Genomic DNA, 22,227 nt, shown 5'->3' with positions numbered 1-22,227 from the left:
TCTTTCCAAACTTTTGAAATCGATAATTAAACTAAATTGTCCATTTAATTTTTATAAAATAAAAAACAGGTACAAGTAATATTTATTAATAATTTACATAATTTTAAAGTATATTTTCATCTGCAAATGGATGATGAGGATGACCTTGAGCACTAAAAAGAAATGAAGAAAATTCCTAAAAATTATAAATTTTCCAACACTTTTCCAACAACTACTTACTCTGCCATTATCATAAAACGTCCACCAAAATCTAAACCATTCAATAAATCCATATCCTCTGGACTTAACTTAAAATCCAATATATTGAAGTTTTCTAGCATGTGATCCTTACTAGCTGATCTGGGCAAAACAACATTACCACGTTCCAATTGATAACGCAACAGCAATTGGGCAGGTGATTTTTGATATTTCTCAGCTAACGATAGAACTTTAGGATTTTGTAATATAGGATATTCTCCCGGCTTGGCATAAGGTGAAGAGGGTGACCCCAAAGAACTATAAGCCGTTACCACTATATCGTGGGATTTACAAAAATCCATTAATTTTTGTTGATTCAAATAAGGATGACATTCTATTTGTAAATTTGCCGGAGGTATACGTGCCACTTTTAGGACACGTTCTATTTGAGATATATTGAAATTTGATAGACCTATATTAAGGCAAAGACCTGAATCAACCAAATCCTCCATAGCCCGCCAAGTATCCACATAATCAACATTGGAAAATATAACTTTATTATTTTCATCTTTAGGATAAAGTTCCTCGCCATCTTTGTAGGCCATGGGCCAATGTATTAGATAATTATCCAGGTAGTTTAGATTTAGATTCTTTAATGTAGTTTCACAAGCCCGGCGCACCATTGTCGGATGATGGAATGTATTCCAAAGTTTACTGGTGACAAAGAAATCGTCTCTGAAAAAAAGTATTTGTAGATTAATCTAAGAAAGTTTTTTTTTTCGAGAAGACAACTTTCTTATGGAAAAATATACTTTTTTTATAGAAAATTTACTTTTTAAGAAAGTTTTCTTATGGAAAATATTTCAGTTCTAGTTTAGTTCTAATTTAAAAAGTCTTCTTTATAAAGATTTCTTTTACCCAATTACCTCTTAACTTTACCGTTTTCAAGAAGTTTCTTAAATGCTTCACCCACCTCACTTTCATTGCGATAAATATGGGCGCAATCAAAATGACGATAACCCACATCAAAGGCATCACGCACCACCTCGGAAGCTTTACGTTGCAACTGCAAAAAGAGCAATAACATATTACTGAATTACAAAAGCTTTTTAAAGAAATAACAACAAATTGTTGTAAAAATGTTGGTTTTAAGGACTTTTTTATACTCTGCATCAAGTTTATAACTAAATAAGAAAGGGAAGATAAGAGAACTGATACAGAACTAGTTCTGTAACTGTCTCTTGGGGAATAGTAAAGTAACTTGTCAATTGAACTAGATGATAAATATTTTTAATAAATATAAATACCTTAATATTCATATAAATCGAATATTTAAAAATTCTGTATATTTTTTGCAATCAATCCCATTGTGCAGCAATATTTAGAAAGACTAACTTATTTCTAAGCGATTCTCTGTAGGGTTCTATAGTTGAAACGAAAAGTCGACTTTTCGACTTTTTGCATTTAGTTAAAAGTCGACTTTTCGACCTTTCGACTTTTTCCATTTTATGAAAAGTCGATTTTTCGACTTTTCGACCTTTTTCATTTATTTAAAAGTCGACTTTTAGACTTTTCGACTTTTAGTATTTTATAAATGGTCGACTTTTCGACTTTTTCCGACTTTTTTCGACTTTTTCCGACTTTTTTCGACTTTTCGACTTTTTTCGACTTTTCGACCTTTTTCGACTTTTTCCGACTTTTTTCAACTTCTCGACTTTTTCCGACTTTTCGATTTCTTACGACTTTTTGACTATTTTCGACTTATTTCGACTTTTTTCGACTATTTTTTACTTTTTTCGAGTTTTTCCGACTATTTTAGAGTTTTTGACCTCTTTTCCACTTTTTTAAAATATTCGACTATTTTCGACTTTTTGACTTTTTTCGACTTTTCGACTTTTTCCGACTTTTCGACTTTTTTCGACTTTTTTCGACTTTTCGACTTTTTTCGACTTTCTTCGACTTTTTTCGACTTATCGACTTTTTTCGACTTTTCGACTTTTATTTACAAAGTCGACTTTTCGATTTTTTTCATAGACGATAGTCGAGTTATCGACTTTTTTAGAACAAAATAGTCGACTTCGACTTTTCGACTTTTTTCGACAAAAAGTCGATTGTTCGATTATTCGAAAGTCGATTTATAGAACCCTAATTCTCTGTATATGGAATAGTTTTATTAAAAAATTATTTGTAAATTCAACACAATTTTTCAAAACTTTTGTTATTGTGCCGCTGTCAATGTCACATTTTCAATATTTCACATAATTTTTAATAAAACATACCGGCTACTTGTTGTCAAATACAAAACATTATTAAAAATACCTCCTATATACCCTACAAATATCGATGACCTTGTCATGTTCATGTAGTTTTGATGGTCAAGTGCGAAATACATCATAAATATGTTATATGGAATACTTACCCTCCATGTTCCTAGACCAATCATAGGCATTTTACGACCATTTTTAAGTGTAACAAAAGGCATTGGATTTAAATTTGTTTTAATTGTTGCATCTGAACTCATATTAAATAATAATTTTTTGTAAATTTGTTTAGCACTTGAATAAATTGTTTTTGGTTTTTCCTCTAATAACTGATGGGGATGCACTGATGTTTAATTGCTTTTTTAAAAAGTACTATATGCAATATGAGGTCTAGGTAGCTTTCGCCAATAAAGCTTTTTTAAGCTTTCTTTTGCAAATGTGAAAGTAAAAAGCAATTGTTTTTGAAGAAAATTATATTATTTTTAAATCAAAAGCAATTCTTTTAATAAAAAATACAATTATTTTTATTGTTTATTATAAATATTCAATATTTAACTTCTTATTTTTCTTATTTTCTGTCACAAACAATAGTTTTCTTTCAATTTCATTTAAATGACAATTCCTTTTTTTGTTATTAAAATACAATTTTCTTAATAAAAATGTTGAAATCTTTATTTAAAAATCGTTTTCCAAATAATATTGGGAAAATTTTACAACTAACGTAAGTTAATTTACGGAAAAGATAGTTTATTTCAAAATTAATTTTGAAAATTTTAGCAAACGTCATCATTGCGAATTGCCGGCAATTATTATGAATAATGGCAATGAAATGCCCATAATTGGTTTTGGAACATGGAGTGTAAGTTGATTTAAAGGATTCTTCTTAAAAATAAATTCTAAAGAAAAGTGTGTTTTCAATTCTTCAAGTTCAGTTCTAATTTTCAGTTCTAGTTCAGTTCTAGTTCAGTTCTAGATCAGTTCTAGATCAGTTCTAGTTCAGTTCTAGTCCAGTTCTAGTTCAGTTCTAGTTCAGTTCTAGTTCAGTTCTAGTTCAGTTCTAGTTCAGTTCTAGTTCAGTTCTAGTTCAGTTCTAGTTCAGTTCCAGTTCAGTTCTAGTTCAGTTCTAGTTCAGTTCTAGTTCAGTTCTAGTTCAGTTCTTGTTCAGTTCTAGTTCAGTTCTAGTTCAGTTCTAGTTCAGTTCTAGTTCAGTTCTAGTTCAGTTCTAGTTCAGTTCTAGTTCAGTTCTAGTTCAGTTCTAGTTCAGTTCTAGTTCAGTTCTAGTTCAGTTCTAGTTCAGTTCTAGTTCAGTTCTAGTTCAGTTCTAGTTCAGTTCTAGTTCAGTTCTAGTTCAGTTCTAGTTCAGTTCTAGTTCAGTTCTAGTTCAGTTCTAGTTCAGTTCTAGTTCAGTTCTAGTTCAGTTCTAGTTCAGTTCTAGTTCAGTTCTAGTTCAGTTCTAGTTCAGTTCTAGTTCAGTTCTAGTTCAGTTCTAGTTCAGTTCTAGTTCAGTTCTAGTTCAGTTCTAGTTCAGTCTAGGTCAGTTCTAGTTCAGTTCTAGTTCAGTTCTAGTTCAGTTCTAGTTCAGTTCTAGTTCAGTTTTAGTTCAATTATAGTTCAGTTGTAGTTCAGTTCTAGTTCAGTTCTAGTTCAATTATAGTTCAGTTGTAGTTCAGTTCTAGTTTAGTTATAAAAAACGCACCTTATTAAGATCAATTTTTATATTAATTCTCTAGAGCTCCAATGATTTCGCAGTTTTAGAGAAAGTAGAGCAGCAAGGTCAAAAGGTAACAATTTATTTTAGTTAAAATTAAACAAATAATATGAATATTTTAATTAGAAACCCCAAGAAAATTGCAATAACAACGAGGAGTCCGAAAAAGTATCTAAAGCAGTGGGTATAGCTATAGATGCCGGCTACCGCCATATAGACTGTGCCCATTTGTATAAAAATGAAAAGGATATAGGGCAAGTTTTAAAAAGGAAAATTGAAGGCGGTGTGGTAAAAAGGTTAATTTTCAGAATAATAAATGTTATATTATAACATATAACTTAGTTTTGATTTTCAGAGAAAATTTATTTATAACCAGCAAATTATGGAATACTTACCATGATCCCGACACTGTCTGCTCTGCTTGCCAACAAACGTTGGAAGATTTAGGTCTCGAATATTTGGATATGTATTTAATGCATACTCCTATGGGGTTTCAAACAGGTGAAGAACATTTTCCCATGTGTGAGGGTGAGTTATTATATAGTGATGATGATTTTCTGGATACTTGGCAAGCTATGGAGGATTTGGTGGAAAGTAAATTATGTAAAAATATTGGTATATCCAATTTCAATAAGAAACAAATCAAAAGATTACTTAAGAATTGTAATATAAAACCACAAACTTTACAAATCGAAATACATCCTTATCTGACACAAAAGGAATTAGTTAATTATGCTAAATGTCAAGATATTTGCATTACTGCTTATGCTCCGGTGGGCTCACCTAAAAGACCTTGGGCTAAAAAACAGAAAAATGAAAGGATACTTTTAAAGGATTATAAGGTTTAGTTTTTTTTTAACAAATAATACGGAAATGTTTTTATATGGATTTTGTTTTCAGATTTTACAATTATCGGAAAAACATAAACGTACTGCGGCCCAAATTTTATTGCGCTATCAAATTCAATGCGGTCATGCTGTTATACCCAAGTCTACGGATAAAAAACATATTACGGAAAATATAGATATATTCGATTTTGAATTGTGTCCCGAAGATGTTTTAAATATCGAAAGTTTAAATCATAATTTGCGTTATTTTCCATTTTCAGGGTATGTATGAAAAAGTTTAATAAGAGAAGAATAACATTCCGAGAATGTTATATTTATTTTCATCTACAGAGCTTCTGGACATCCTTATCATCCATTTGAGCAATCCGATGAGCCCAATAAGTGTTGAGCAAAACATTTTTTTTATTTACAATCTGAAATTTTAATTTTTACATTTCTTATTAATAAAACGTTGTTTTAATAAATGCAGATTCAATTCCCTAAGAAATTGTCTTTTTAAGATATTTTTCTTTAGAAATATTTCTTCTTAATGGAGTTTTCTCCATAAAATTTTATTTTTTTTAAAGTTTATTTCTTCATATGTCTGTTATCTGTAAAAAGTTTGTTTGAACCTGTTTTATATAGTAAATTTCTTTTTAAATCGGTTTTCTATATAGAAGTTTCTTTTTAAGACAGTTATTTAGAAAAGTTTTGTCTATAGGCAGTTTTCTATAGAAAAGTTTCTTCGTAAGAAATTTTTCTTTATAAGGGTTTCTTTTTTACACAATTTTCTATAGAAAAAATTCTTCTAAAATAGTTTTCTTTAGAGACTTATCTTAAAACAGTTTTCCCTAGAAAAGTTTCTATTTTTCACTGTTTCCTATAAAAAAGTCTCTTCTACACTACATTGTGTCATAGTTATTATTATATCAGTGGCACCCTGTTAATCGTTTATTTACATTTTTAAACAGAAACGTCACTACTATTTTATTGTTATTGTTTACATAGTGAAAAAGTTTTTTGTTTTCCTTGAATTATTTTAAGAATTTTTATAGTTTTCATAACATTTACTGAAAACTCAAAGTAAAATGAATGAAGTTGTACGTGGCGAAGCCTCAGAATCGGAAGATGAAACTATGGACTTAAATCTAAGCCGAAAGGTTAATAAATAAACATGTTCTTCCTATGAAGCGAAATTTTTGCATTTAAATAAAAAAATTCAAATACTTTCAGAGAATATTGGCTGCAGAAGTATCTGGAGAAGCCTCAGAATCTGATGAAGGCTCGTTAAAACAATATTAATAAATGTATTTAATTAATCAACAACATTTATGTATTGCAGATGTTTATGACAAAAGTTTAGATGGCAGCAGCTTGGAGTCTAAAAGTAATGTAGATTCTTTGTATAACAACAATTTATTGCAAAGGAAATTGAGTAAGTTAGATTAAAGAAAATCTTAATTGTTTTATTTTCTTAATAATTCATTATTTTAGTTGAAAATAATTTATCAATTTGGCGCAGTTTAAATATGTTTGTTAAAAGTATTGTTACCTCGTCCTCGAAACAATTGCTAAACACCGATCAATTGCTAATCAAATCTCAAACGTCCATGCAATCTGTTTTGGTCACACTCAGTCAAACACAAATGAATATGAAACAATTGTATCAAAAAACCGATGCCGTATTTACCACAAACTTTATTCCAAATATTAATGTAAAAACGAACAAAACATAATGAGAAAATTGGTTGGATTTAAGAAAAAACAAAAATTTATAAAATTTTTTATATATATATTTAAAATAAATAAACTTTTACAATTACACTTAATCTTCTGTATCCGAATTAGGTACAAAAACTTCGCTATTCGGTGAAGGTTCTTTTGGTATATAGGTGGCCTCAAAACATCGGGCGAATATGGTACGTATTTTTGGTACATGCTCCCGCTGGGGTGACTGGGGTATAGTTTCGTCTTCCTCCTCCTCATTCTCCCTGTCCTCACTCTTATTATCCTGGAACGATAAGTCGGGTGTATCTAATGCCGCAGCTGCCAATAATATATCATTATCATCCAACATATCATGATCTCTTTGTGTCAAATTTCTAGCGGCTTGTATGGAATGTAGGCTGGTATGATTATTATCCCCATCAAAATCAAATAATGTTGTATCATTACTCAGAGTAGTTTCTTCCGATAACCTTTTCTTAGCAGCTGCAGCCGAAGTACTATTAGGATTAGAATTACTATGTTTACGTTTATGGGATTTGGAGGTGTTACTTTTGCGGGTGGTATTATGAGTGGGTTCGCTAACTTCCGTTTCTAGACACTCTTCATAAAAACTAACATCTTCGGGCAATACTGTGGTCATTACTAGGGAACATTCTATATAATCAGTTTTTTTCATCGTTACAAATAAAGGAGAACCTTCTTGACTGAAATTTAAGGTAATATTTTCATTGATAGTTTCAGCAAAAGCCAAAAATGCTCGGAATTCTTTTAGGGAAAAAGTAATGGCAGATTCTTCTTGTATGCTGTATGTTTCAAATTCGCTTGGACTAAAAAGGGAAGAAAGAAAATAATAGTTTAACTGTAGCTTTTTGCCAGTTATGTTCAGATTTGAAGATTCTTCAAAAATCACAACCATCGTCAACATTGCAATATCTATTCGACCAAATCCAGCAAATCTGAGGATTACTTTAACTTTACCTTAATTTTAATTGAGATCGCATAAATTTATCATTGACCCTGGCTCCTTCTATATAGTTTTTGGCCGTTAAACCATTACCCATACTTTCCAAAGTAATCTCCGATTCTGTGGCATTAAAATTACTCGATATATCATTGAATATCTTATAAGAACCCACAATCCTTTGTAAAAGAAACAAAATATTAGAAATTCTTGTTTTAAATTCTTACATTTCAACTTACACATTTATGGCCTCATCCTGGGAAACATTCGTGGTTAAAATCTCATCATCAACCACCGAAATCAATGCATTTTTCATGGTCTCTAAACTACATTTAAATTGTACCTGCAATTTCAATTGATCTGCCAACAAACGTATTTCACAACGTTCCACATGCCGCATATTTTTGAATACCGCCAATATTGCCTTCATACACACTTTACAATAATTCACTCCCGACTCTTCGAGACTGTAGGTTTCGAAAAATATACGCTGGAAACGTATGGTAGCCATGGCAGATTTTGAAGGATTAAAGGTGCGAAATTGTAAACCATTTTCATCGGCTTCCACACATAAATCACTGCCAATCTTGGCTAATGATTGTATGGATTTAGCTATGGCTGGAATTAAAGGGTTTATTTTAGAGATAATTTGTAGATGAAATCAATTTTAAGCTATAGACCCACCTTTAGCATTCATACCCTCCAAGGAACACTTCATATTTTTAAAGTTTTTAGAACTTGGACAAAATGTAAACAAAAATATGTAAATAAAGCAGAAAACAGTGCAGTTTCAATCAACTACCTTTAGGACATGCCGGCGCTTCTGGTTAAGTAATGACGCCGTCAAATTTTTCTATAAATAACTTTGATTCATAAAAACTTTCAAGTTTTGTACAATTATTATAAAATTTGTAAAATTCGCACTATTTTTTAAATAACTTTCTTTTTTAACTAAATTTACTTTTAACCGGCTAACAGTAATTTTATGCTTACGTCGTTATTTTTAATGTCTGCCGCCGGCTTGGTAGTTGTTAGCCACGGCTTTTTGTTTAAAAGAAAATGCTGAAAACAAAAGTTGCCAGATGTTTTAGCCGGCAAAATATTACATAGCTTTATTTATTTAATTAAAATGAAAATAGAAAATATTCCACAATTTTTTAAAAGGCTCTTATTTTTCTCTTTAAATTATTATAAAAAAAAAACCAATTTGCTTTGTAGTAGCAACTCTTTTTGATTTAATGCGTTATTTCACATGGTAACACTCTCCTCACCATTTGACATTTAATGACAACTCTGTTTATTTGCAAAAAAATTGATTGGTTTTCATTATTCACCGGATTTGTTGTGCCACATCAGTTTTTTACATTTAATAGAGAATTTAATAATTAATAGGTAAAAATTATATAAAATTTTTAATTAAAACAATTGTTTTATAAATTTCCTTCAATATTTTGCTAAACAAATAGTGTAGTTAGTTAAATTATGTGTTAAAATTAGAGGAATCTTGTTTGACCACATCAACCTGTAATGAAGCTACACAGCAAAACGAAAAACCTTCGGGGAAGTGCTTCCCTATTAAGCCTATTAACATTATTTGCCTTCTGTAAGGATGCAATAAGCCAGGAAACTGCTACAAGTAAAAGTTTTCCCATTACTACATTGATTAATGCCAAATGGGAACAGACACCGTTGCATTTGGAAATAGCCGAGTATTTGGCGGATGAAAATGCCAATTTATATTGGGATTTCCTAAAGGATATAACTGATTTGGAGACCACGTTAAGTAGTTATGGTAAGTTAATAAAACTTTCTTTATTTTAATTACTTTTGTCAATAAATTTTTCCTTATTCCAGAAACGCCCTCACAAAGTTATAATGCCGCCATAAATGTGGTTCGTAAACGTCTTACAGATCTACAAATGCCACTTATGAAGCTGATAGTATCCATGCATAGTCTAACGCCTCGCATACAAACCCATTTCCAAATTGCCTCAGAAGTTTTGGCTCAGGGTTCTTGTTCCGATTCAGCCACATTTGCCCAAGTCGGCTCAGAGTTAGCCTGCAGTCTGGATGAGTTGCGTCAAAAACTTAAACTAAACAAACAAGATTCATTAGATGCACATGTTGATACCTATGCCTTTGATCATATTTATCCTGGTTCGGAGAATAATACCCGCACTGTGGTGTTATATGGTGATATCGGCTCGAAAACCTTTGCCCAGTATCATTATTTGTTAACAGAAAGAGCTTTATCGGGTGATATAAAATACATAACACGTCATTATTTACCTTCAAAACAGCAAAAGTCACAAAAGCGTGTGCGTCTTTCGGGTTATGGTGTGGAATTACATTTAAAATCCACTGAATACAAATCCCAGGATGATGCCCCCAAACCCTCGGAAGAGTCGACAAATGATAGTTCCGTTGAATCGGGTGTGGAAATGGAGGTGCAAGGTTTTGACTTTAAGGTACTCAAGGAGCGCTTCCCTACTCTCTCACATTCTTTAGATAAACTAAGACAAAGTTTGCAACAGGGTAATGAGGAAATTGCCCAATTAAAAGCCTGGGAGTTTCAAGATTTAGGCCTCCAAGCAGCCCAAGCTATAGCGGAAATAGATGGCGAGGAGGCTCTGAAAATTTTGCAATTCACAGCTCATAATTTTCCCATGCAAGCCAAGGCATTGCTTAGTCATAAGGTTAGTGATCAGCTAAGGAATGAGGTAAAACATAATACCGAATCGTTTGGCAGAAGTTTAAATATTATTCCCCCCGATGGCGCTTTATTTGTTAATGGTTTGTTCTTTGATGCTGATACCATGGATTTGAACTCCTTGGTGGAGACTTTAAGATCGGAAGTACGTGTTTTGGAAAGTCTACACAATAGTCAAGTGAAGGGCTCTTTAGCCTCTTCTCTCTTAGCTTTAGATTTTGCTGGTTCGGGTTCCAAAGAATTTGCCATAGATATAAGAGATTCCTCCATATTATGGATTAATGATATAGAAACTGATCCTCAGTACCGGCGCTGGCCTTCAAGTGTTATGGATCTATTGAGACCCACTTTTCCGGGAATGTTAAGGAATATACGCAAAAATGTTTTCAATTTAGTGTTGGTGGTCGATCCCCTCAAACCTACAAGTCGCAGTCTTATTAAGCTGGCGGAAAGTTTTGTGGTACACTCGGCTCCTGTCAGATTAGGTTTGGTGTTCGATGCCTCGAAATCCTCCGAAGATACCAAAGAGGATTATATGGCCTTGGTATGTGCCTTTAACTATGTTACCCAGAAAAAAGATGCACGTTCAGCCTTAGGTTTTCTAACCGATGTCTTTACCGCCGTGGACTCCAAGCAGGAAATCACACGTAAACATATAAAAATGCAACTTAAGAAAACTTTTGATAAATTGTCCAGCTCCGCAGTAGATGATATATTAGATGAAGATTCAGATTTTGATTATGGCCGTCAATTGGCTTTGGAATTTGTAGAACGTTTGGGCTTTTCCGACTCCCCACAGGCATTACTGAATGGAGTACCCATGCAACAGAATATTTTAAGTTCGGATAGTGATTTTGAAGAGGCCATATTCTCCGAAATCATACAACAAACCACCACTTTGCAGAAAGCAGTTTATAAAGGAGATTTAACGGATTCAGATAATCTATTGGATTATCTAATGAACCAGCCACATGTTATGCCTCGCCTCAATCAACGTATTTTGGGTAATAATGAAAATGCCAAATTTTTGGATTTAACGGGACAACCTCATAAAGATCTCAATAATGTTAAGGCTTTGGCTCAACTCTCAAATCGTGATATGACTGCTACTCTTCTCAACAACATCAAATACTTTGAGGGTAAACATTCTTATGAAACTATAGGTGAGGCCAAACTGCATTTCCTAACCATTTGGCTATTTGCCAATGCAGAATCCAAGGAAGGCAAAGAACTACTCCACAATGCCTTGAAATATGTTAAAGCCGGCTCCAGTGTGCGCATTGCCTTTATACCCAATGTTGAGGGTAATGATTTGTCTAGAAAGAATAATTTGAATCGTTTAGTTTGGGCCGCTCAGCAAGTGCTTAAACCTCAACAGGCCACCGATGTGGTATTGAAATGGTTGAAACAATCCTCTGATAAATGGGAAATACCAGCACAAGTCAACGATTTCTTGGCCTCCACCGAACTACACATGAAAATCTTAAGAGTTTATGCCCAAAGAGTACTAAATCTTAAAGCTAATGAACGTTTGGTTATAGGTAATGGTAAAATTATAGGACCTATTGGCAGCAAAGAACAATTTGGCATAGAGGACTTTGGTTTAATAGATCGTTTCAATGCCATACAATATGGCGATAAATTGCGCAAAGTCTTAAAACAAAAATCTGTGGATATAGAAGAATCAGAGTTTGATAGTGATACTTTATTAAAACTCTACGCCTGCCTTATACCCAGACAGTCTAAGACCAGATTTAAGATACCCGATGATGTTAAGGAGGCTCACTCGGTTGTCAAGCTAAAACCCAAACACGAAGACTTGCCACATTTCGAAATTAATGCCGTGGTAGATCCAGCCTCTAGAAGTGCCCAGAAATTGGCACCCATTTTAATACTCTTGCGTAATACGGTAAACTGTAATATGAAAGTTTATTTGACTCCTGTCAACCAGCATAGTGATATGCCCGTTAAGAATTTCTATCGTTATGTAGTGGAATCCGAAATACAGTTCTTGCCTAATGGTGAATTAGCTGAAGGACCCATAGCTAAGTTTACCGGTGTGCCGGCCAATCCCTTGTTAACACAAAATGTACAGGTACCCGAAAATTGGTTGGTGGAAGCTGTACGCTCGGTTTATGATTTGGATAATATAAAATTGAGTGAAATAGGAGGTCCCGTGCACAGTGAATTTGAATTGGAATATTTGCTATTGGAAGGACACTGTTTTGATGCCTCCACCGGTGCTCCACCCAGAGGTTTACAAGTTACTTTGGGTACTCAAGACAACCCCACCATGGTCGATACCATTGTTATGGCAAATTTGGGCTACTTCCAATTAAAAGCCAATCCTGGCGTATGGACTTTACGTTTGAGAGAAGGTAAATCTGCTGATATTTACGATATAACCTTTGCCGAAGGACCCAATACTTTACATCAAGAGGGTAATACCCAGGTGGTGATAAGCTCCTTAAGATCGCATGTCATCAAGCTGAGAGTTACCAAAAAGCCCGGCATGCAGCATGCTGATCTTTTGGGCGATGAGGACAATCAGCAACAGAGTGGTATATGGAATTCTATAGCCAGCTCTTTTGGTGGCGGTAGCAGCCATGAAGGAGAACCCGAAACTATTAATATATTCTCCTTAGCCTCAGGTCATCTTTACGAACGACTTTTACGTTTAATGATGTTGTCTGTTATGAAAAATACTAAATCTCCCGTCAAGTTTTGGTTTTTGAAAAATTACCTCTCACCCCAATTCACCGACTTCTTGCCACACATGGCCAAAGAATATGGTTTTCAATATGAGTTGGTACAATACAAATGGCCACGTTGGCTGCATCAACAAACCGAAAAACAACGCACTATATGGGGTTACAAAATCCTCTTCCTAGATGTATTATTCCCCCTCAATGTCCGTAAAATCATATTCGTAGATGCTGATGCCATAGTAAGAGCTGATCTGAAAGAATTATATGACATGGATTTGGGTGGTGCACCCTATGCCTATACCCCGTTCTGTGATTCACGCAAAGAAATGGAAGGTTTTCGTTTTTGGAAACAAGGCTATTGGAAATCACATCTAATGGGTAGACGTTATCACATTTCCGCCTTGTATGTGGTAGATCTTAAACGTTTCCGCAAAATAGCCGCCGGTGATAGATTAAGAGGACAATATCAGGCTCTTAGTCAAGATCCCAATAGTTTATCGAATTTAGATCAAGATTTACCCAATAATATGATACACCAAGTAGCCATTAAATCATTGCCCGATGAATGGCTATGGTGTCAGACATGGTGCAGTGATAATGCCTTTAAAACTGCCAAAGTCATTGATTTGTGTAATAATCCCATGACCAAAGAAGCTAAACTAACGGCAGCTCAGCGTATAGTGCCGGAATGGAAAGATTATGATGCCGAAATCAAAGCACTAATGGCGCGTATAGAGGATCATGAGAATGCCGATCATAATGAACAAATTGTAGGTGAACATAACTTAACGCCTAACGCAGACGAATCACCTAAACACAGTGAACTGTGATTTAGTTTTTCTACTAATTCTTAAACTTGACTTAAAAAAAAAGTAATTAAAAAAACATTTTGTGGCATCCACTATTTAATTAATTTATTTTTAAACATCCATCCATACCTTTCTTAAAAATTTCCTTTTTCCTGGTTTAAAAATATAGTCTTTTTTTATTATTTTAATAAAATTGGATGTTTTAATGTGTATTATTGTGAGTCCTTAACATTTTGAAACAAAATGTATTAAATGTTTAAAGGACTAAAATTTAACATTCCTTAAATTAAACTTTATTTTTTTTGGTTAAAGTATTTGGCGTTAATTGAAAGAATTTATTTAAATTTAACTTAGTAATAATTAATAAAAACTTTGCCATTAAATCAATAATGGAGAAAAATGTTTTATTTGAAACCTAGAAAAAATCCTTTTTTTAATTAAAAAAAAAATTTAAAAGATTTTAGCTTAACAAGGACAAGATTGCGTTTTAAAAGTATAAAAATATTTATTAAATTTTATTTAGTTCTTTTTTCACAAATTAATAACCAAACTATAATTTAATAACTATAACATAATTAATACAAAAAAAACTTATACTTAAAAACAAATTTAACTTTGCAAAACAACCACTTGATCGGTGACGCGTGTTATTAAAGGATCCAATTCACTGCGTATTAGTTTCGAGCCCCACAATTCTTCTAAAGTATATTCAGCCTTCGCGTTAGCGCTGCCTAAAGTAAAGAAAATTTCTTATTCCAAGGGAATATTTGCTAAGGAACACTCATCCGAAAGAATAATTTTCTAATGAAAACTCTTTTCCAGGGCATAATTAGACAAATTTCTATAGGAAGTGTCTTAATAGACACTTAGAAGTGTGTTTTAAAAAAGTTTTCTTAGAAAAGTATCTTCTAAAAACAGTTTCATGAGGAAAAGTGTCTTTCTTATACAGTTTCTTCTCTAGACAATTTTCAATAGAAAAGTGTCTTCTTTAGATAATATTCTATAGACAAGTGTCTTCTGTAGAAAATATTCTGAAGAAAATAGTCTTCTTTAGATAATTTTCTATAGAAAAGTATCATATTTAGATAATTTTCCATTGAAAAGTGTGTTCTTTATGCAATTTTCTACAGAAAAGCGTATTTTATAGACAATTTTCTATGAAAAAGTGCTTTCCATAGAAAATTTTCTATAGAAAAGTGCTTTCTATAGACAAATTTGTATAGAAAATTGCCTTCCTTAGACAATTTTTATAGAGGAGTGTCTTCTTTATATAATTTTCTATATAAAAGTATTTTCTTTAGATATTATTCTATAGAAAAGAGCCTTCTTCAGTCAATTTTCTATAGAAATTTCTAAAGAAAACTCTTTTCCAGGGCATAATTAGACAAATTTCTATAGGAAGTGTCTTAATAGACACTAAGAAGTGTGTTTTAGAAAGTTTTCTTAGAAAAGTATTTTCTAAAAACAGTTTCATGAGGAAAAGTGTCTTTCTTATACAGTTTTTTCTCTAGACAATTTTCAATAGAAAAGTGTCTTCTTTAGATAATATTCTATAGACAAGTGTCTTCTGTAGACAATATTCTGAAGAAAATAGTCTTCTTTAGATAATTTTCCATTGAAAAGTGTGTTCTTTATGCAATTTTCTACAGAAAAGCGTATTTTATAGACAATTTTCTATAAAAAAGTGCTTTCCATAGACAATTTTCTATAGAAAAGTGCTTTCTATAGACAAATTTGTATAGAAAATTGCCTTCCTTAGACAATTTTTATAGAGGAGTGTCTTCTTTATATAATTTTCTATATAAAAGTGTTTTCTTTAGATAATATTCTAAAGAAAAGAGCCTTCTTCAGTCAAGTGTCTTATTTAGAAAAATTTCTATAGAAAAGTGTCTTCTTTAAACAATTTCCATAGAAATTTAAATAATTTAAAATATTTTTCAATTTTTCTTTACTACAACTTACCCTCTGCCTCTACGGATAAAGTAAGGGTCAAAAATATAACCACATCTTTAGCAATAGGACTATGAGTATCGCATATAGTATGCAAAGCTCTAGCAGCTTCGGCTGGTATCTAAAATATTTCATAGTTATAAATCTCCAACTATATCGTTTACAAAGTAACACCTACCTCATTGAGATTAGCTATCAATATAACATTACCCTCTTTAATTTTTGCCTTATATTTCTGAATGGCAAAACCATAATCATCTTCAACTCCGGGAGCAGATATAAAATCATTACTTTCCATTTCAATGGGCAGCATTTGTTTACCAAAACAACCCGACGAATGCCGAGCTATATCTTTTATTAAACGGAAAACATTTGGACCACCATGATGAGCAAATAAATATACTGCTGGCTGCTCAGTTCTTCTATTTAAAATCGTTTCTATGCCCACTGATAAAGTGCGCCATATACGAGGATTTTCTTGGGTATATTGTTTTTGCAACGCATCAAAGGAACAATTTCTGGGTTTTGTTTCTCTTGGTACAAAATACCAACTCGCCAGTAATAGTGTAAAACTTATGAGAAGTATATGGAAAGGGGAAAACCTATTCTGAACATTTTCCAAAGGCACAGTTGCTCTTTCGGTTCCGTATTGTGGAGATCTGGGAGAACTATCCACCGGTTGGGGTTTTGGCCTTTGAGGTGTACGTGGCACACTGCGTGATACATTAAAATCCGGTCTTAATTTATAACCCTTACTATTGTATATGGTTTCATTTTCGAATCCCTCTAGATCAGAACCACCCGATTCGGTGGTAATTTGTTCTTGACTACTATGCAAGATCGACGGCGACGAATCATTTCCTTCATCAATAACTTCCTCACGTTGGGATGTTTGTGAGTCACGCCTATCATGTATAGAAGGGCGGGCTTTGGGTATATTTTCCGCCATAATAGCAGCCTTTGAATTGAAATTAATCTATAAAAAATTGTATTAGTGGGAGAATTTTTGCAATGAATTTGAAATGCAATCTATTGTTTACGTTCGCTACAATGTAGCCAACTTTTTAATTTAACAAAAGCACTTGAATTAAAATAAACTTTACTAAATTACTTTCTTTTAATATATAATAATATAACCATGGTAAAATAACTATATACTATACTATATAACTATAAATAAGTTTTAAATTACGAAAAAAATAACTCAAATTATTTAAATAATTTAAAATTCAAAAACATAAAAAATATATTTCCAAAAAGCTTTATAAAGTTTGCCGCAAAAAAAAAAAAATAAATGTAGCAATTTAAGTCATAAATCTGGCAGCATGATTTTATGTTGATATTAAAATTGTAAATATGGCAGCCCGATCTTGTTTTGCTATTGCCAACAGTGATGTCAAATTAATAATTTAAAGAGAAAATTACTCATTTTCTACAAAAATATTTCCAACTTCCAGAATGGTTAATAAAAAACATTAAATATAACTATCTAAACCTTTCTATATATGATTCTTAATATAGGACTCTTTTATAGAAAACTGTTTAAATAGGACAAAAAGTTTCCTGTGTAGACGGGCACTTACACAACGCCTAATACACGTATTTTGACAGCATTTAACAAAATAGGTTGATGTCGCTTTATTCCAGAAATTGCAAACACATTATGAAAACACAAAAAACTATTTTCAAAACAACAGTCGATTTATAGGACCCTACAAGATAGTCGATTTTTCGACGAGTTTATTTAAGAACTTTTTTCATCATTTACTTTACTGACGTTATTGAGTCTTTTGGAAAAAAACTTTAAATAGGGCACACTAATCACTACTACTGCTAAAAATACAACCGTGTGTGTAAACAAACTGCAGCCAACTTCACATATCCGTTTAGAATTTTTTCTTCTTTTCACACGTGTCGATGCATTTCGTTCATTTTACAATCAACTAGCGACAGCAATGGTTTATTTAGGAGAATTACAAAGTTTAAAAAAGAATTTTACATCAAATATTGTAATTAACAAAAGGTAATTATAAACAAAAAGAATTTATCAATATTTAAGAAGAAAAATAGAAGTAAATTATAAATTGATGAATGTTCAAGAGCTGAATTATTAAAAAAATGGAGTATTTATTAATTCTATTAGTAAATACAAAGTTTTTCTAAACTTATTTGAGGATAGATAAGAACGGCCAACTGAGTTTTAATTAAATTTATAAAAGATTTTACGATTTTAAAGACAATTTTTAACGGAAGACTTTTTCTTTTACAATTGCAGTTGAATGGAGAAAATGAAGTGAAAAATAGCTTAAAGATGTGATGGGGGAAACACTTGAAAATTGAGGTTAGTATTGTTGGTATTTAAAAGAAAATGTGCTTTTTATGTATAGGGTGATGATTTATCCTAAATTCAGGATCCCTCTACTGAGACGAACCCAATTTATAAAAACCATGCTGTCTCTTAAATTAACTGATATTTTTGTTCAAAATTTCTTAAAGAATTTATTTAGTTTTTAATGGAATTTTAGTTAAAAGATTTCATTTTTCTATTTTAGTTATCATTGAAGACAATGAGAGGAATTTTTCATTCAGCTGTGGGGATTTTAAAGGTGAGTTTGTATTTTATATAACACTGTTAACAAATATTTTACGAAAAACCATATTTTGTTTAAATATAACAAACATTTGTTATAACTTGTTTAAATGCTTACTTAATTGAGTATTGTATGGTTTTCGTAAGCTTGTAATGATACATTTTACATGATGATAACTTTAATCTGAATCAAAATCTGCTGATTCCAAATTCAAATTAAACCAAAAGGATTCTGAAAATCCCATTTAATACTTTAACTAGAAAAAATTGTTGAAATTGTTTACTAATTGAATATTTCTTTTTATTTTTTAGAGTTGAAACAGCTTAAAAATCGTGTTGGAAAGATGGTTAGACAAAAGCCAATGGGTTTTAAATTTGCTGCCGAAAGAAGGTTAGTATTTCTTAAGTTATCTCCTATAACACGTGTTTATTTTGTTGATGATTTATCCTTAAATCAGGATCCCTCTTCTGAGACGAACCCAATTTAAAAAACCATGCTGTTAAAATTTTTACTGATATTTTCAATTAAAAATTTATAGATTTTAAAAACAAAAGTAACATTATTAACCAAGTTTTTTATTTATATTTTCAGCTGTTAAACCATGAAATCCTTAAAGAAAATTGGCCTTTTTTAACAAAAGGTTAGTATTTGTTTATACAAAAAAGTTACATTTCTAAATCCTAGCCTGATGATATGTTTAATCTGAAAGAAATCTATGCTGATTACTCATCAAAAATTAAACCAAAAGGATTCTGAAATTTTTAAACATTATTTTTTTTTCTAATTACTTTTTAAATATCCTGATTTAACCCTTAATTCTCTTTAAATATTACAGCTAATTTTCAAAATATTGTTAATCCGGCCAGAGCTGTACCAATTGCTAGTAATACGCTTAAAGGTACGTTTTTGAAAATGAAATTAAATCCATTTTGTTCAAGTTATTTCCATGATGTTTCATTAATAGTATAGTTCATTTGAAGAAAACCATGTAACTAATTTTTTAACTGATAGAAATAAATTACTTTTCGTTTTGTAACAAAACTTGTTTGAAATTGGCTTACAGAGATTAATTATTTTTTTCATTTTGTTATTTACAGATTGATGTCTGCTTCAAAACCAATGGAAATGGCGCATATTTAATAAAGAAATAAATGAAATAGTTTAACATTTTAAAACAAACGTAACAAATCTTTTATTTATAAAAAATCGTATCAATGTGTAGCTGTGCAGAGATTGATTTCTTTGTAGCTTGGGGGGGAATTTTCGATTTAAAGGAAAACTTCAGTGAGGAGACACTTCTTGGTTGGAATAAACAATAGCTATTTGATTTTCTTTAAACACGTTCCAAAAGCTTCATTTTCAATCAAAATATGGATGCTTCGAATTGAAATGTCCAAATTTATTTCATTTACATTCACATGAAAAGTATTCGGATTTGTATATTTTTTATAATGTACACATTTTCAAATGCGACTTAAAACATGCTTTAATTATAGGTTTAACATTATCAACATTTCTTTATTATTAAATAGAACGGTAACTTTTAGCCAGTTTGCTTTATCACAGAAATTAACACAACAAACAATTCGTATTGGCAACGCTAAACGCTGTCATGCTATTGCAGTGTTGTTAACCTTTTCCATATAAAAAAACGCTAAATATTTAATAAAAATAGCTAAAGAGGGTGATATATCGCCAAATTAGCTGCTGGGACGTCATTTTTGTTATTGTTTGTTTTTCAGTTTGTGCGCCAAAACCAGTAGTTTGTTAAAATTTGTATGCGAAAGTGATTTTTTTTGAAAAAGTGTGTTATATATTTAATAAATTTGATTATAAAAAGTGATTTTTATTTAAGGCCATGAGTTTTTAAGAAAAGTTCATTAATGATACATAGAAATACTTAAAAATAAAATATAATTTGAGTTTTCAATAAAATATTGCATTAGTTCAAAAGAGGCTCCCTGCGCTAGAGATGCAACAGCATTTTAATATTCTACAACAATTTCTGCGTATCCAATGTTAAACAAAAGTATGGGTAAGTTTTTATCACAGTTTGACTTGCTTTTTTAGTTTAAGTTCTAATTGGAATGTATAATCTAATGTGCATAACTACAGTGCTAGGTGGGATCCTAACTCCAATTAGGAAGGTTAAAAATTTGCATTTGAAAACATAAGAATTGAATAGGTATTACTAAGTTTTATTAATACAAATCAGGAAGAAATAAAAGTGCCCTTTATCACCCACCTTTGTATAAGCCGCAACAAGTCGTGAACAATTTCTGATATTTAAGGAGCGTATTTGTTGAAAAGCTTGTTCTGTCTCATATTAGTACATTCAAGAACGGCAGAACATTCTCATTAAGGTGATAGGCATATTAAAGAGGCCAGCATGCTGGCAAAGTGTTCTGGAGCTAGTCGATTGAATGTGTATAGACGATTATTCTATAGTCCAGACTATAGATTGTTCTATACTCCAGACTATAGACTGTTCTATAGTCCAGAATATAGACTCTTCTATAGTCCAGATTATAGACTATTCTATAGTCCAGACTATAGACTATTCTATAGTCCAGACTATAGACTATTCTATAGTCCAGACTATAGGCTATTCTATAGTCCAGACTATAGACTATTCTATAGTCCAGACTATAGACTATTCTATAGTCCAGACTATAGACTATTCTATAGTCCAGACTATAGACTATTCTATAGTCCAGACTACAGACTATTCTATAGTCCAGACTATAGACTATTCTATAGTCCAGACTATAGACTATTCTATAGTCCAGACTATAGACTATTCTATAGTCCAGACTATAGACTATTCTATAGTCCAGACTATAGACTCTTCTATAGTCCAGACTATAGACTCTTCTATAGTCCACACTATAGACTCTTCTATAGTCCAGAATATAGACTCCTCTATAGTCCAGACTATAGGCTCTTCTATAGTCCGGACTATAGACTCTTCTATAGTCCAGACTATAGACTCTTCTATAGTCCAGACTATAGACTCTTCTATAGTCCAGACTATAGACTCTTCTATAGTCCAGACTATAGACTCTTCAATAGTCCAGAATATAGACTCTTCTATAGTCCAGACTATAGGCTCTTCTATAGTCCAGACTATAGACTCTTCTATAGTCCAGACTATAGACTCTTCTATAGTCCAGACTATAGACTCTTCTATAGTCCAGTCTATAGACTCTTCTATAGTCCAGACTATAGACTCTTCAATAGTCCAGAATATAGACTCGTCTATAGTCCAGACTATAGGCTCTTCTATAGTCCAGACTATAGACTCTTCTATAGACTGTTCGATAGTCCAGACTATAGACTGTGATATAGTCCAGACTATAGACTGTTCGATAGTCCAGACTATAGACTGTTCTATAGTCCAGACTATAGACTGTGCTATAGTCCAGACTATAGACTGTGCTATAGTCCAGACTATAGACTGTTCTATAGTCCAGACTATAGACTGTGCTATAGTCCAGACTATAGACTGTTCTATAGTCCAGTCTATAGACTGTGCTATAGTCCAGACTATAGACTGTTCTATAGTCCAGACTATAGACTCTTCTATAGTCCAGACTATAGACTCTTCTATAGTCCAGACTATAGACTCTTCTATAGTCCGGACTATAGACTCTTCTATAGTCCAGACTATAGACTCTTCTATAGTCCAGACTATAGACTCTTCTATAGCCCAGACTATAGACTCTTCTATAGTCCAGACTATAGACTCTTCAATAGTCCAAAATATAAACTCTTCTATAGTCCAGACTATAGGCTCT

At 32.0% G+C, this 22,227-nt stretch overlaps 7 protein-coding genes, 1 long non-coding RNA gene and 2 other non-coding genes across 13 annotated transcripts in view; 7 read left to right on the top strand and 3 right to left on the bottom strand.

Annotated features, from left to right (window-relative positions):
* Positions 1–28: 28 nt before the first annotated feature.
* Positions 29–2,870, bottom strand: LOC119609319 (aldo-keto reductase family 1 member B1-like). Of its 2 annotated transcripts, none has more exons than XM_037964059.1 (4): positions 2,597–2,862; positions 1,104–1,243; positions 220–912; positions 29–152 (listed from the first exon to the last, which is right to left on the bottom strand). In XM_037964059.1, the coding sequence occupies exons 1-4, from the start codon at positions 2,696–2,698 to the stop codon at positions 104–106; spliced, it is 984 nt and encodes a 327-aa protein (XP_037819987.1). In that variant the 5' UTR covers positions 2,699–2,862; the 3' UTR covers positions 29–103. The 2 variants fall into 2 exon arrangements, with proteins under 2 accessions (XP_037819987.1, XP_037819986.1); XM_037964058.1 differs by having other exon boundaries at positions 47–175; positions 2,597–2,870.
* A 147-nt stretch (positions 2,871–3,017) lies between these two features.
* LOC119609318 (aldo-keto reductase family 1 member B1-like) lies at positions 3,018–5,469 on the top strand. Its single transcript, XM_037964057.1, has 7 exons — positions 3,018–3,159; positions 3,216–3,297; positions 4,169–4,219; positions 4,273–4,442; positions 4,502–4,988; positions 5,047–5,255; positions 5,325–5,469. The coding sequence occupies exons 1-7, from the start codon at positions 3,098–3,100 to the stop codon at positions 5,380–5,382; spliced, it is 1,119 nt and encodes a 372-aa protein (XP_037819985.1). The 5' UTR covers positions 3,018–3,097; the 3' UTR covers positions 5,383–5,469.
* Positions 5,470–5,949: 480 nt separating this feature from the next.
* Positions 5,950–6,811, top strand: LOC119609314 (biogenesis of lysosome-related organelles complex 1 subunit 3). Its single transcript, XM_037964052.1, has 4 exons — positions 5,950–6,133; positions 6,207–6,255; positions 6,316–6,408; positions 6,468–6,811. Exons 1-4 carry the CDS (start codon positions 6,062–6,064, stop codon positions 6,707–6,709), a joined length of 456 nt encoding a protein of 151 aa, XP_037819980.1. The 5' UTR covers positions 5,950–6,061; the 3' UTR covers positions 6,710–6,811.
* On the bottom strand, positions 6,721–8,624 carry LOC119609313 (cell cycle checkpoint control protein RAD9A). Of its 2 annotated transcripts, XM_037964050.1 has the most exons (5): positions 8,465–8,624; positions 8,347–8,399; positions 7,902–8,280; positions 7,680–7,841; positions 6,799–7,528 (listed from the first exon to the last, which is right to left on the bottom strand). In XM_037964050.1, exons 2-5 carry the CDS (start codon positions 8,378–8,380, stop codon positions 6,799–6,801), a joined length of 1,305 nt encoding a protein of 434 aa, XP_037819978.1. In that variant the 5' UTR covers positions 8,381–8,399; positions 8,465–8,624. The 2 variants fall into 2 exon arrangements, with proteins under 2 accessions (XP_037819979.1, XP_037819978.1); XM_037964051.1 differs by having other exon boundaries at positions 6,721–7,528; positions 8,347–8,623.
* Positions 8,625–8,937: 313 nt separating this feature from the next.
* On the top strand, positions 8,938–14,283 carry LOC119609320 (UDP-glucose:glycoprotein glucosyltransferase). The gene is made up of 3 exons (XM_037964060.1): positions 8,938–9,054; positions 9,129–9,454; positions 9,517–14,283. Exons 2-3 carry the CDS (start codon positions 9,190–9,192, stop codon positions 13,908–13,910), a joined length of 4,659 nt encoding a protein of 1,552 aa, XP_037819988.1. The 5' UTR covers positions 8,938–9,054; positions 9,129–9,189; the 3' UTR covers positions 13,911–14,283.
* A 98-nt stretch (positions 14,284–14,381) lies between these two features.
* LOC119609321 lies at positions 14,382–16,900 on the bottom strand. The gene is made up of 3 exons (XM_037964061.1): positions 16,018–16,900; positions 15,852–15,960; positions 14,382–14,620 (listed from the first exon to the last, which is right to left on the bottom strand). Exons 1-3 carry the CDS (start codon positions 16,786–16,788, stop codon positions 14,499–14,501), a joined length of 1,002 nt encoding a protein of 333 aa, XP_037819989.1. The 5' UTR covers positions 16,789–16,900; the 3' UTR covers positions 14,382–14,498.
* A 703-nt stretch (positions 16,901–17,603) lies between these two features.
* Positions 17,604–19,609, top strand: LOC119609311. Its single transcript, XR_005231907.1, has 7 exons — positions 17,604–17,862; positions 18,115–18,180; positions 18,392–18,445; positions 18,742–18,820; positions 19,022–19,070; positions 19,266–19,328; positions 19,528–19,609. It is a non-coding gene; the product is annotated as an uncharacterized LOC119609311 (long non-coding RNA).
* Positions 18,591–18,668, top strand: LOC119609322. The gene has a single exon (XR_005231910.1). It is a non-coding gene; the product is annotated as a small nucleolar RNA Me28S-Cm3227 (small nucleolar RNA).
* Positions 19,112–19,192, top strand: LOC119609323. The gene has a single exon (XR_005231912.1). It is a non-coding gene; the product is annotated as a small nucleolar RNA Me28S-Cm3227 (small nucleolar RNA).
* A 676-nt stretch (positions 19,610–20,285) lies between the features above and the next one.
* Positions 20,286–22,227, top strand: part of LOC119609308 (protein I'm not dead yet-like) — a 66,987-nt gene continuing 65,045 nt past the window's right edge. Inside the window, exon 1 of one of the 2 annotated variants that reach the window (XM_037964043.1) lies at positions 20,286–20,465. The gene's annotated coding sequence lies outside the window, so the exon portion shown is untranslated. The remainder of the gene's footprint in view (positions 20,466–22,227) is intronic. The other variant, XM_037964044.1, reaches the window with a different exon arrangement.

This window comes from Lucilia sericata, unplaced genomic scaffold, assembly GCF_015586225.1.
Source record: "Lucilia sericata isolate MDLA Ls3-8-SP2 unplaced genomic scaffold, ASM1558622v1 Contig000960F_arrow, whole genome shotgun sequence".
NCBI lineage: Eukaryota > Metazoa > Arthropoda > Insecta > Diptera > Calliphoridae > Lucilia > Lucilia sericata.
This window is presented reverse-complemented; position numbering and strand designations above follow the sequence as displayed.